General features: G+C 41.8%; 1 protein-coding gene across 20 annotated transcripts in view; it reads right to left on the minus strand.

Annotated features, from left to right (window-relative positions):
- The window catches only part of ACSL3 (acyl-CoA synthetase long chain family member 3), a 114,165-nt gene that overhangs the window by 59,271 nt on the left and 40,058 nt on the right, over nucleotides 1-14,836 (minus strand). For all 20 annotated transcript variants that reach the window (XR_006273972.1, XR_006273973.1, XM_038416204.2 and 17 more), the window contains one exon: nucleotides 7,701-8,126. Coding sequence is in view for 18 of the 20 variants with exons in the window: in XM_038416204.2 (XP_038272132.1) it covers nucleotides 7,701-8,051 (351 nt within the window). In the remaining 2 variants the exon portion in view is untranslated. The remainder of the gene's footprint in view (nucleotides 1-7,700; nucleotides 8,127-14,836) is intronic.

Here is a 14,836-nt window from a genome sequence, read left to right on the forward strand (position 1 = left end):
ATTTGCCTGTTATCTCAGGAGGATGTTAAATAGCAACTACTTAGGTAAAAATTTTTAAATCAGTACTTGCAGATAACTTGCATCTAAGAGTTTTACAAGAGCTGGCTGAGGATTTCGCAGGATCATTAATGATGATTTTCAATTAGTCTTGGTGCACTGGATAAGTTCCAGAAGACTGGATGAAAGCTAATGTTGTGTCAATTTTAAAAACAGGGAAAACAGGATGACCCATGTAATTATAGGCCTGTCCGCCTCTACATCAATCCTGGGCAAGATAATGGTGTGGCTGTTATGAGACTCGATTATTAAAGAATTAAAGGAGGATAGTGTAATTGCAAATCAATCTGGGTTTATGGAAAATAGATCCTGGCAAACTAACTATCTTTTTTTTTTTAAATGAGATTACAAATCTGGTTAATAAATGTAATAGTGTTGATATAATATACTAAGACTTCTGTAAGGTGTTTTACTTGATACCACACAACATTTTAAATAGTTAGAATTAAAAAACTAGAATGATATAAAATTAACATACATTAAATGGATTAATAACTGGATAACTGATAAGTCTCAAAAGGCAACTGTAAATGGAAATCGTCACTGAGTGGGTGTGTATCCAGTGGGATCCCACAGGGATCAGTTCTTGGTCCTATGCTATTTAACATTTTTAACAATTATCTGGGAGAAAACATAAAATCCACCACCAATAACGTTTGCAGAAGACATAAAAATTGGGGTAGTAGTAAATAATGAAGAGGACACATTACTGGTTCAGAGCAATCTGGATTGCTTGGTAAACTGGGAGCAACTAAACAATACAAGTTTTAATACGGCTAAATGTTAATGCATACAACTAGGAACAAAGAATGCAGGCCATACTTACAGGATGGGCGATTCTATCCTGGGAGGCAGTGACTCTAAAAAAAATTTTGGGGTTGTGATGGATAACCAATTGAAAATGAGTGACGATATGGCCAAAAGAACTAATGCGATCCTGGGATGCACCAACAGGGGAATCTCGAGTAGAAGAAGAGAGGTTATTTTATCTCTGTATTTGGTACTGGTACAATTGCTGCTGGAATATTGTGTCCAGTTCTGGTGCCCACAAATCAAGAAGGGGTAATTGGATAAATTGGAGGAGTTCACAGAAAAGCCACAAAAATGAAACAAGTATTAGAAAACATGCCTCATAGACCAGACTCAAAGACCTCAATCTATTTAGCTTAACAAAGAGAAGTTTAAGGGGTTACTTGATTACAGTATATAAGTATCTACATGGGGAACAAATACTTAATAATGGGCTCTTTAATCTAGCAGAGAAAGGTATAATAAGATCCAATGGCTGGTAGCTGAAGCTAGATAAATTCAGACTGGAAATAAGGAGCAAATTTATAACTGAGAATAATTAACCATTGGAACAATTTACCAAGGGGTCAAAGTGGATTCTCCATCACTGGTGATCTCAAAATCAAGATTGTATGTTTTTCTAAAAGATAGGCTCTAGGAATTATTTTGGGGAAGTTCGATGGCCTGTTTTATACAGATGGTCAGAATAAATTATCACAATGGTCCCTTCTGGCCTTGGAATCTATGAATGGTAACATGTAGTTTGCTTTTATGACTGCAGCTGCACAATGAGCTAAGGTCTTAGTTGAACCCTCCAAAATAACACCCAGATTCCTTTCCTGAGTTGATACAGTTAAATTAGCACCTTGTAAGATGTATGAGTTGTTTAATTTTCCCCCCCTCCAATGTGTGCCTTACTTTGCATGTTGAACTTTATTTGCAATTGTGTTGCCCAGTCATCTAGCCTGGTTAGATTCCTCTGCAGTTCCTCAAAGCCCTCTCTGAACCTGTCTAATCTAAATAACTTTGTGTCATCTTCAAATACTGCTATCCCACTACTCATCCCCCCTTTCCAAATCATTAACATATTAAACTCTAGTACAGAACACTGAAGCACTCCACTAACCTATTGCCATGATGAAAACTGACCATTTACATATACCCTTGGCTTTCTATCTCCTAGCTAATTTTTGATCCATGACAATACTTTGCCTTTTACTCATGACAACTTAGCTTCTTTAGTAACCTCTTGTGCAGGACTTTTCAAAGGCCTTTTGGAAATCTAAATAAATTATGTCAACCAGGTCTCCTTAATCTACTACATAATTGACATGTTCAGAGATACTAGAAAATATATAAATACAAAACAGCTGTTTTCAGTTGTTCATTAATAATACTAAGCTCTTGTATAGCCCTTTTTATCTGCAGCTCTCAAAGCAATTTTAAAGATCGGGAAATTGAGATACAAAGGCAAATTAAGAGATTTTCCCAAACTTGAAAATCACCTAACCACTATAAAAAGGGCCACATCATATTTATACTAATATTAAAACACACATGTATATACATAAAACCCACATGCTTATTTCCTCTTAACTTTAAACACACAACGGCCAGATCCTCAGATGGTGTAAACAGTCATAGTGTCATTATGTACCTGGCTCACAGTTTTGAGAAGGACTGAATTCTACTCATAAACCACATGGACAGACAATGGTACAATAAAGTTCCAAAAAACCTCTGCCAAAACACTCGAATATAGCTTTTGAAAGCTAGAGCAAAAATGCAACTTCATGGCAATTCTCAAAAAGAGACTTTCAGCCTTTTAATAAAAATGGTCCTGATCTTGCAAATGGCTCTGCACAAGTAGAGTCACTTGATCTGTATAGAATTCGACTAAGGCCAACAGGTCTGCCTGTAAAAAGTCAGTTGCAGGACTGGCACCTAGTTGTACAGAGGTTGGAAGATGCAAGCAAGAACCCTGTTATGAACAATAAGTTAATTTGTATTTCTCTGATTTTAAAAAGTTGGACACTGCTTTCAAATTGTTTATATAAAAAAAAATTCCTTCCGTCTTCACAAGTATTTATTGCCAGTGTTAAAACAATTTCATCTGAAGCCAGTTCTTTCTTCAAAAAGCAGACACACACACACACACAATTTACCAACATATGAAAAAACTCTTGTGTTACTGTTAAAATAAAAATCTATGGAGTTATACCTGTGAAACCCCATTCTAAAAGCTAGTGTGGTGACACCCGTAACTGATGGCAAAATCTAGGCAGCAATGGCTTTATTGATTATGCATGAAAAGGAAAGAACTTAGTTTGATTTTCAGAATCCAGGTTGTTTGCAGGACTAGAAACTGGAAAAACACTGTTCTCTTGTAAGCTGAGCAAATTTCATATGGAAGCCAGTGACCCACAAACATGGAGCACCTCTAGGATTTTTCTACATTCTCTTTCTAGACTATAGATCATTTCAAACTCAAGTCACCCCTAGAGTGCCTAGCACACAAATTGCAGGTCTTCCAGCCAGGACCACTGACAGGTAGTATTTCCCATAACTATATATGGTTACCTATTTATTCTTTGCATGAAGTGAAATTTTCAAAAAAAGTGCTCAGAATTTGCCAAGCTCTATTTTCACTGAAGTCAAGGGGATTTTTACCATTAACTTTAATGGCAACAGAGCCTGACCAACACTGGGTGGGTTTGAAGATTCCTGTTGTTACATTTTTATTCCAAATCTTGCAATAAATTCTCTTCTGCATGTTTTCCTTTACTTTGGAGAGACTAAAACAGTAGGCAAATAATAGAAGATTTAGTCTATTACTATTGCTTTTGAAGCATGTTATTCAATATTAGATCAACCAGATGGACTGGCCTCACAAACTTAGAACATGATCCTGCATCTATGTCTAGTCCCGGAAGGTCCCTGAGATAATGGGCCTTAAAATCACAACATTTTTACCTCTACAAAAGTTATGTTAATCTTCTTAATATTTCTGACTTTCTGAAGACAGACTCATGGTAACTAAGAGAGCCTGTGTCTGGAGGTGGATGGAAACAAATTTATCCCAATATACATTTTTAAAATTCTCTAATACATTTGTAAGACAGTATTTCTGTGGCATAAATAGATTACACGGTGGTATTGTGAGGTATAAAAGTTTGTCAGCACTTGTTTTAGATGATCTGCATAGTTCCCTTTACCACTGATAAGCAGGTGAGGCCATTCGATATTGATAAAATCTTTGTATTTTTACATGCCATCACATATTCTCCCATGTCTTTCCTGCACTAATGGAACATTTAAGATCTACAGAAAATAAATTTCTGGGGTGAAATCCTTGCTCCATTAAAATCAACATGAGTTCTCTGATTAAGTTCAATGAGGCCAGAATTTTATGCCTGGTTTATAATCTCATAAATATGTGGTCCAATTTACAGTTTAGAACTAACCTTCCCATTTTGTTCTACTTCAAATTTGTCAATTTATTTTTTCAAACACAAAGCATACAAGATGAAGAAAACCAATCCTAAATGTCCTCTTCACAACCTAAATTCACTGAATCTTTCCAATTAAACTAGGCTTCCAGCTAAATTTTCATCTATTTTCAAGATTAGCACATCTTGGCTTTTTGAAAAAAATCCTTGGGGTGGGGAAGGGAAAAAGTTTGTCGATTCTCTTGTTGATGTTTAAAAGGTATTTTCATCAAGAAAGAAAAACACCTGTCCCACAACACAGGGGAACTAGAAAAATAAATACAGATTTAGTACGGTCAAATGAAAAAAAAAAAAAAGGAAAAACTATATTTTTTCTAACTGCATTCACTTATAGTAGTCTTGGGTATTATTCTCAACTGCAGAATATACAAATCTTTAAAACCATTATGATTTTCTGTTTAGTATCCCTTTTTTATCTCAGTATTCGTTTAATAATCAGTAATTTCATGTGCTATCACTGAAATCAATCCACTTCACAATAAACAGAACATTCATGTCGGGCCTGATTTTCAGAGATGTTGAGCACTTGCAGTTCCCAGTGACAACAAATGGAACCGTGGCTGCTCGGTTCTTCTGAAAATCAGAAGCATAACTTTTTATTTTTAAAGAGGATCTAACTCAACTTACTGACATTCGCACAAGTGAAATGCCTCTTCAGGGAGAGAGCATGGTCAAGTGGACAGGGCTCTTGACTGGCTTTCAGGAGACCTGGATTCTATGCCTAGCTCTGCCACTGATTTATTGAGTGATCCAAAGCAAGTCATTTCTCACCAGTTTATACTCAGCTTCCCAACTGGCAATAATAATTATTACCCTTCGTAAGTAATTTAAGATTTATGAGTATACCATATAAATAAAAGTTGCGAATTATTATGTAAATGTTCAAAAGCTTGCTCTGAACAGTGACAAGCTGCCTTTACAAAGAGAATTAGATGATACAGAATAGGAAAACTAGCAAAAAGACCAATGAAAGTTAGTAGTTATTCAACTAAAGTATTAGTTAATATGCTCTAGTGCAGAAGTTCTCAAACTAGGGGTCAGGACCCCTCACGGGGCGACGAGGTTATTACATGGGGGGAGACGCAAGCTGTCAGCCTCCACCCCAACCCCCGCATTGCATCCAGCATTTATAATGGCGTTAAATATATTTTAAAGTGTTTTTCATTTATATGGGGGGGGAGGGTTGCATTCACAGGTTTGGTATGTGAAAGGGGTCACCAGTACAAAAGCTTGAGAACCACTGTTCTAGGGGATAGGCTTTATGACTTTAGATCAATTAGTTGAAAAATAAGACTTCTATAAAGACATTACATATAGATTTGTTGTAATATGTCTGGCAGATGCATGTTAGTCTTCAAACAATTTTTAAATCTATTCTTTACAGCAGAGTTGCAGGGAATTACAGTAGAAGCTATTGGAAGTATTACTATTGACTTCAGAGACCAAAATTAGACCAAAGTCCCATTTTAAAAAATGTACAAGCCAATTCCTGCTGTCCTTCCTGATGAAACTCATTGTCAAAACTCTCACTGATTTCAACAGGAGTCTCACTAGAAAAATGTGCAAAGTACATTGTAAAACTTTTACAGTCTGATTTGTTTGCTCAACATTTTATATCACATTTTAAAGAAAAGACAGCATTTCTTAACATAAAATGAAAATGCTAAGAAATTCTAAAAACAATCTTATGCAGCAGTGCCACCCCATGGAACAAAACGGCACAGCATCAAGTGTGGCAATCAAAAAGAACTATTGTCTCAAGGTTAGTTAAAATTTCCTGATTGAAGATTTAGAGAGAAAGAAAAACAAGTAGGTCAATTTCTACACATTTTTCAGCTTTCCACTACTTCAAAGACACTTACTTGCATAACAGAATAGTCTAAAGCTTCCTAATGCTTAACCTTTATTGCATTAATTATGCTTAGAAAATAAACCCACAAAGACTACTTGTGGCCAAAATGTTAATCTGTACTCAGAGGCAGGCCCAGTTTTCATGAAACATTAACTTGTTCTTGTGCTTACTTTACAGCCCAACAAAGTTGGGAAAGGTGCATCAAGACAGATTATATTCCTTATGAAAGCAAATGTTTCTGTACAGTATTTCCCTTTTGCCAGGACATTATCTCCAGAGCTGTGGAAAATGTTCCCCATAAATTAGAGCTCCTCTGTAAGACAATTTAAAACAGAACATATGCTAACTCTTGTTTACTATAAGGTATTTTAACCACGTTTTATGTTTTTATAAATAAAAAAACCACGTGCGTGGTTAAAAAATCCTTGTTAACGTTCAAAGTAAAGCAGGTTCCCCACAAACAGATTATCGTCACCAAAATTAATCTTTTTACTGGGAAGACGGCAACCCTTTCTACCCTTCCTGGAAGTCCTAGAGAGCACAATACTGCGCTCTACTGGTTCCTGATCAGCACACACTTGACTGAGGATACCACATCTGCCATGAACTGCATTGGAGCATGCAGATTTCATGTACATATATGCAAGTCCTCATAATACCATCTCAAAATCATGCTATTATAGAGTTAAATAATGTGAAATAATGGAAAAAATATTACTTGACTTATCCCCTAATGCAGTGGCATGCTTCTTAGGAGCTTACAACAAGCAAGAGTCAATCATCATCAAGGGAGGCCTGAAGTTAAAGGCTACTGTACTGAAATAATCCCTTTATAGTATTTGAGTCGTTCAAAATGTACTATTGGAATGATTTACATTTTTTTTTTAAATCTGTAGTTCACCTTTTATGTGACTACACCAAAAACCAACCAACCAAGACTTTGCAATTATGATCTGTGATGCAAAATTGGAAGTCCTTGTGCAAACAAAACTCCCATTAAAGTCCTGCATTTCTGGTGCATAACTGGACCCTTCATTTACAATTTAGTTTATTAGAAAGACACATACTAGTTTGTTTTTTCATATTATATGTTGTCTACAAAAGTTTAGAGAAACAGGAATAAGGTTTTTCACTGACTAAAAATGTCACAATAGAAAACTTAAACCTATTTCCTCCTCCACCTCTAGATTTTTAACAAGCAGTACATTCCCAAAAAAATCAGAGAACAATCTTGCACAATAATTTCACCATCACTTTTTCCTGTTTGAAACCATAAATGAGGATATCTAAAGAATGCAAAAACGAGATTTTAGATTTGTCTTAAACAGGGATTAATGAAAGAGGGAATTATAACCCTTGCCATGGCTACTTAATTTCAGAAAGAAACTTAGTTTTTCAGTCTGTATCACTCTAGTTAGAACTCTTGCAATGGAGAGTAGTCTTTACTGCTTTAAAAAAAAAAAAGTTAAAAGGCAGACAACAAAATAACTTACCTTTTTAAAAACTCTTCCAGAGGGCTGGATTTCATCTTCCTCTTTTAGGATTTCACGTGTTCCTAAGAGTTTTTTGTCCTTAAATTTAGTTTTGGCATACTTGAAAGCTTTGTCGAGTGTGTCACATCCAGGATACAAAACGGAAGCTAAGCAATGCAAACTGTTAACAGACCTGTATGAACTACCAGGTTTGTTTTTCACAGGTTTAGCTTTAATTTGTTTTGATTTTGCCAAGGTCTGTCTTGAGCCAGATAGTATGTACCATGGAACGTATGTTATAAATGTGTACACCAATATTATGAAGTTTATTAACTGCAGAAGAATAGGATTGATAGTATGTGTTAGCTTCATTTTGCCTGCTTGTGAAGGTTGTAGATCACACGGGAGTTTGACAAATTTGTTGATTACATGTAGATCAGCGAAGACCTGAAAGAGAAAGTAAAAGTCCATTTGCAGTCCTTTTAAAAAATATGTATTTCTCATTTTCTGATTAAGAGTTAATCGAAGTAGTAGGTCAATTTATACATTTAAGAGTTTAGGGTAAAATCCTAGTCCCTTTGTACAAAGACCAAGCATCTCACAAGGGACCAGCACAGGAGTGGGGATAACAATTCTTCTCTTCCCATCTGTGACTTGCAGTATTTATTTTTGATTTATCTGGCAATTATGCAGAAATCTAGGCACACTAAAACAATCTTATTTTTCAATACAATATCTGGATTTAATCAAATTTCCAGTTCCAATTTTCAAATAGATGCACCCACAAAAACTGGAGGACACGCTACCCAATCACTTCAGAATATCATAAGATTCTGTGCTTAGACATTAACCTGTAATCTTCAACTCTTTCACCGTTGAACTATCAACCTACTTAAGAGCCTATGAGAAAAGTAGTAACACCCATTGCTCCTCACACAGTCATCAGTAAATCCATCAAATTAGTATGTTGGCCAAGTCCCTATAAAACCCTAATTGGCACCCTGAATTGGGCCATTGCAGAGCTCTATTCCAGACTACATAGGAAACTATGCAATTCCACTGAAAGGCACAGTGCATGCAGTGGAACTATATTGCTTCCTCTACATGAGGGAATTACACGGCCTAAAGGATTTCACTTTTGGTACTTGTATGCAAAGAGAGTGCATTTTTACTATAAACATAACCATCCCATAATAACACAATGGTGCCTATTTCCACTTGGAATTCACAGCTCTGAACCTTCTCCTGGAGTTAGGTGCCTAAACCTTTTCTTGCAAAAAACTGAAGAGGTGTTGGCCTCCTTATGACCTTTAGCCCAGAAGTTGGGGCACTCACTAAGGATGTGTGTTCAAATCTCCTTTCTGCCTGATGTGGGGCAGGGACTTTTACCTGGATATCCTATATTGCAAGTGAGTGCCCTAACTACATCATTATGGGGTGTCTCTCTGTTTGTCTCCTGTTTGAAGCTATTCCACTTTGTCTAAATAATAAAATCGCCATTGGACCAGATAGGGAGAATGATCCAAGGGATAGGGTGTTGACCTATGGTGTTGGGTACCAAGCTGAAGCCCCTGCTCCACAACAGGGAGAAGGGGGGGATTTGAGCCCTGGTCTTCCACGTCCTGAGTGAATGCTTTAACAACTGGGCTAAACGTAATAAAGACAACCATTTTTTGAAAGGCCTGATCCAGTCGCTGGCTTCCAAAAACTCCTACTGAGTTAGCATGATTTTGAGATGGTATTATCCCTGCTGTAGAGATAGCCAGGGCAATGCCTACTTTGAAGATCATGCTGGAGTTCTGGCATGAGCTAGGTGTTCAAGTGTCACACACTCTTGGTATTTGTATGCGTACCCTCTGGCAGAGATTTAGGCACCATGGGGATTTTATTGATTGAAATTTAGGCACCGCTGACTTCAACAAGGGCAGTATTTAACCCTTTGTTCATAGTGATATGGTTAGAATCTTAATTCCTCTGTCATGCTTCCATGTCATTAAGTGTCATTATGGGATGGTTATGTTTATAGTAAAAATGCACTCTTTGCTACAAGTATGGCCTCTTTGCATACAAGTACCAAAAGTGAAATCCTGCTGAGGGAAAAACTTCTGGCCCTAAGATTTCTGAAGCGTGGTTTTGGAGGGCTGATTTATCATGTACAAACAAAAAAATAAGTGTGCATATATAGAGAGCTATTTATTTATTTTACATAGATAATTCTCTCTAAATAGTGTTCTCTAAATAATGTGTATAACTCAAACTTAAAAGGTGGTAAGGATGCCACAGAAGAGGTAGTCCAAGTTAGGACATGTCAGCTTTCTTTGCTAGTTGCTCATTATGCTCATTTATGTTTTGAAAACCTAATGAAAAATGTTATTCTTCTAGCACAAGTTATCCATTATCTTATGGCATTTACAAGATTAAATTATGCAGGAGTATATTCCTTCACTAGAAAAGTGGAGGAACTTGTATGTTGATGCCTCCAAGAAAAGACAGTTACCTTTTCCATAACTGCTGTTCTTCAAGATGTGTTGCTGATGTCCATTCCATATTAGCTGTGTGTGCTCGCCACATGCAAGGGTGCCAGAAGTTTTTCCCTCAGCAGTATCTGTAGGGGACCAGCTCTGGTGCCCCCTGAAGTGGCACCCGTATGGCGCAGTATAAGGGGTTCCGCCGGATCCCCCTACCTTCAGTTTCTTCTTGTCAGAAACTCTGACAGTGGGGAAGGAGGGCAGGTCATAGAATGGACATGAGCAACACATCTCTAAGAACACCAGTTACAGAAAAGGTAACTGTCTTTTCTTCTTCTTCGAGTGCTTGCTCATGTCCATTCCATATTAGGCGATTCCAAAGCACTACCCCTAGAGGTGAGTAGGAGTTCACAGATGTGTAGAATGCAACACAGCTCTGCCAAACCCAGTGACATCCCTGGCCTGCTGAGTGATGACATAATGAGCAGTAAACATGTGGACAGAGGACCACGTTGCAGCTCTACAGATGTCCTGGATAGGGATGTGCACCAGGAAGGCTGCCAAAGACACCTGAGCTCTTGTCCAGTGGGCTCTGACAATTAGCTGCTGTGGAACCCTCACAAGGTCGTAACAGGTCCTTATGCATGAGGTGATCCAATTGGAAATCCTCTGCAAGGACACCGGATGACCCTTCATCCTATCCGCTATAGCGATGAAGAGTTGAGTCCATTTACGGAAAGGCTTGGGACATTTTAAGTAAAAAGCCAAGGTCCTCTGGCCGTCTAGGGTGTGAAGACGCCTCTCTTCAGTGGTCTTGTGTGGTTTGGGACAGAACACCAGAAGGAAGATGTCCTGGTTCACGTGGAAGGTGGAGACCACCTCTGGCAGGAACGGGACGCAACTGAACCTTATCTTTGTAGAAAACCCGTGTACGGCAATTCTGAGATTAAGGCTTTAATTTCAGAGACCCGTCTCGCCAATGTCACTGCCACCAGGAACGCGACCTTTCATGACAGATGGGAAAGGGAGCAGGACCCCAGTGGTTCAAAGTGCAGGCCAGTGAGCCTAGAGAGAGGACCAAGTTAAGATCTCACTGCGGGAAGGGAGCCCGCACCTGTGGGGAGTCTCTCCAGCCCTCTCAAGAATCTGACCATCATGTCATGGGAGAACATCATCTGTCCTTGGATTGGTGGGAGAAAAGCAGAGATGGACGCAAGATGCACTCTAATGGAAGAGTGTGCCAGGCCCTGGTTCCTCAAATGGAGCAGGCCGTCCAGAACAGCCTGTATGAAAGAACACAAGGGTGAAATGCCCCGTTCGGACGCCCAGCCTCATCCACTTGGCCAGGTAAGTCAGTCTAGTTGAGGGCTCCCTACTTTCCATGAGGACCCGTTGGACTCCTTCCGAACAGGTCCGCTCCTTCGGGTTCAGCCATGCAGCATCCATGCCAAGAGGTGAAGGGACCTGAGGTTGGGATGCCAGAGCTGACCGTGGACCTGCAACAGCAGGTCTGGTTGGTTGGGCAGGGGCCAGGGAGCGGCCGCTGTCAGGCTCATGAGCATGCCGAACCAATGCTAGCAATGCCACACCAGGGTAATCACGATAACCTGCTCCCGGTCTTTCTTGATCTTTTCCAGGGTCCTGCTGATGAGTGAAATATGAGACAACACATACATCAGGCTCCCTGACCACCACAGGAGGAAGGCATCGGAGAGGGAGTCCTTGCTCAGATCCTGTTGAGAACAAAACTGGTGGCATTTCCTGTTCTGTCTGGTAGTGAACAGGTCCACTTGGGGAGTTCCCCACCTTTGGAAGATCATGTAAGCTAGCTCTATATGGAGTGACCACTTGTGGTGAGAGGAAAAGTCCCTGCTGAGCTAGTCTGCCAGTGTATTCTGAAGCCGGGAAAGTGACAAGCTTCTAGGTGGATTTCATGGCTGAATCAGAAGTCCCACAGACAGAGCACCTCCTAACAGAGAGCCAGCAAGTGCACTCCCATTACCTGTTGATGATCAAGTTGTCTTGTCTGTCAGGACTCATACCACCTTGCTCGACAGGTGGGGCAAGAAGACTCCGCATGCCAGCCGGACTGCTCGGCGCTCTTTGATGTTTATGTGTAACAGTGACTCCTCCAGGGACCCTCAACCAAGGTCTGAGGCATCCAACAGCAACTCAATGGAGTGAGGAGGACTGTCGAACGGAACCCGTTCCAGGACTGTCCTGCAGTTGGTCCATCATTTCAGTGAGATAAGTATAGCCTGGGGAATGGTAAAAGATCTTCTCCAGGGAGTCTCAGGACTGGGAATAGACCGTGGCCAGCCATTGTTGCAGGGGCCGCATCTGGAGCCTGGCATGGCAAACCACATAAGTGCACATTGCCATGTGGCCCAGCAGGCACAGGCAGACCCTGGCTATACGCAGAGGGAACGCAGAGACTTCCACAGTGAGGTTTGCCGTTGTGTGGAACCTTTCCAGCGGCGGGAACGCTCTGGTGCTGATGGAGTCGAGAACCCGCTCCGATGAACTCTATCCTCTGCACTGGCACTAACATCAGCTTTTTGTCATTCACCAGTAGGCCCAGAGAGTGGCATGTGGCTTTAAGCACAGCGACATCCCTTTGGACTTGAGACCTGGAACCACCCTTGATGAGCCAGTCATCGAGGTATGGGTAGATCTGGATACTCTGGCACCTGAGGTAAGCTGCTACCACTGACATGCACTTGGTAAACACCCTTGGTGCTGTCGTCAAGCCAAACGGGAGGACCATAAACTGGTAGTGGTGGGGCCCCACTGTCCTCAAAAGATCACTATGTGGAAGTATGCATCCTTCAAGTTGAGGATGGTATACCAGTCTTCCAGATCCAGGAAGGGGATAATAGAAGCCAGAGAGACCATGTGGAACTTTAGCTTCTGTAGGTTGTTGAGGTCTTGCAGGTCCAGGATGAGCCGCAGACTGCCCTTGGCCTTTAGGATTCAAAAGTACTGGGAATAGAACCTTTTGTTCCTGTATTCAAGAGGAACTTTTTCCACCGCACTCAGCTGTAGTAATCCCTTTACCTCCTGCGCAAGGCGACTCTCATGAGAGGGGTCACTGAAGAGTGATGGGGAAGGCAGGTGAGAAGAGGGGTAGAAAGGAACTGGAGGATATAACCCTATTCCACTGTGTTGAGGATCCAGCGGTCCAAAGTTATAGCGGTCCATGCCGGGAGGAAAAGGGAAAGGCAGTCGGAGAACACTGGGAAAGATGGATCCAGGGAATAGTCTGGTAGGTCTCCCTTGGGAACACCCTCAAAACGATCGTTTGGCAACCTGCTCATTACGGGTTGAGCCCGACTTGGTTGAGGATGGAGGCAGGTGGGTCGGATGGTGCTTGTAACCCTTGTCTTGTTTATGGGGCTGGCCCTGCCAAGGCCGGCTCCCCGGCCCTGAGGCTGCTGTGGTTTGAACCGCTTACGTGCTGGGGCTGGGACATAGAGACCCAAGGTTTTCAGGGTGGTGCAGGAGTCCTTGAGGCCATGCAACTTGCTGTGTTCTTTGCTCCGCAAATAGGACCCCGCCATCGAAGGGCAGGTCCTGCAATGACTACCGGGCCTTGGTGGACAACCCAGAGAGGAGCAGCCAAGAGACTCACCGTATGAAGATAGAGGAAGCCATGGTGTGAGCAGCAGCATCCGACGCCACCTGGAGGGCCGCCCTGGCCACAGTCGTGCCCTCATCAAGGATCGCTCGGAACTCCTTCTTGGAAGCGCTGGGGAGCAACTCTTCGAACTTGGGCATGGCTTGCCACTTATTAAAGTCATATCGGCCAAGGAGGACTTGGTGGTTGGCCACTCTCAGCTGAAGGCTGGAAGACTAATAAACCTTACATCCAAAGAGATCCAGCCTCCTCGAGTCTTTATTTTTGGGGGTGGCCCTAGGTTGTCCTTGTCTCCTTGTGGTTAACCGCCTCAACCACAAGGGAATTATGGGCTGGGTGGGAGTACAAGTACTCGTCTTGGGGGTCTGTCACAAGGTATTAATGATTCTGGAAACCCCTTCATGAAGGGGTAGAGCCACCCTGGCAGGAGCTGAAGACATCAAACAGAGAGTCCGAAGGCTCTTCAAATTCCTCTGCCTGAAGCCCCAGGTTAGAAGCGACTCTCTTCAAAAATTCCTGGTGCGCTTTGGCGTCATCCTGAGGAACTGGGTGGGGGGGCTCCCATGATAGCCTCGTCCGGCAACAACGAGGACGATGCCAGTGCCGGTGCCACTAGAACCTCCACGTCCATTGGTAGTCCAGCAGCTTACTCCCTTGGGTCCTCCTAGGTCCCCCTCTCCAAGCACCGGAGAGGGACGGGATACCGAGGCTGCTGGCCTCTCCGAGGCTCCCGACACCGATCAAGCAGCCTGGGAAGTTGGGTGAACCCCCGTGGGTTCCATGGATACCATTGTGCCAGCCACTGAGCTTGGGGCCATGGGACAGGTTTCGGTGCCAATAATATAGATGGTACTGCCGGTTCCGGAGCTTATCCGCAGGCAGGGGACCTTGCTCCTAGCCGGAGCTACCAGTGGAGCGAATGGTACCGAGCAACCAGGATCAGGCCGAGCGGTGGCTCTTGTCCGACCGGGACCAGTCACTGCGTCCTAAAGTCAACTTGTCCGAACGAGACTGTCTTGTTTGGGCTCCTGGGGAGCGACGGATCTGCGTTG

The sequence above is a fragment of the Dermochelys coriacea genome, chromosome 9 (assembly GCF_009764565.3).
Source record: "Dermochelys coriacea isolate rDerCor1 chromosome 9, rDerCor1.pri.v4, whole genome shotgun sequence".
Classification (NCBI taxonomy): Eukaryota; Metazoa; Chordata; order Testudines; family Dermochelyidae; genus Dermochelys; species Dermochelys coriacea.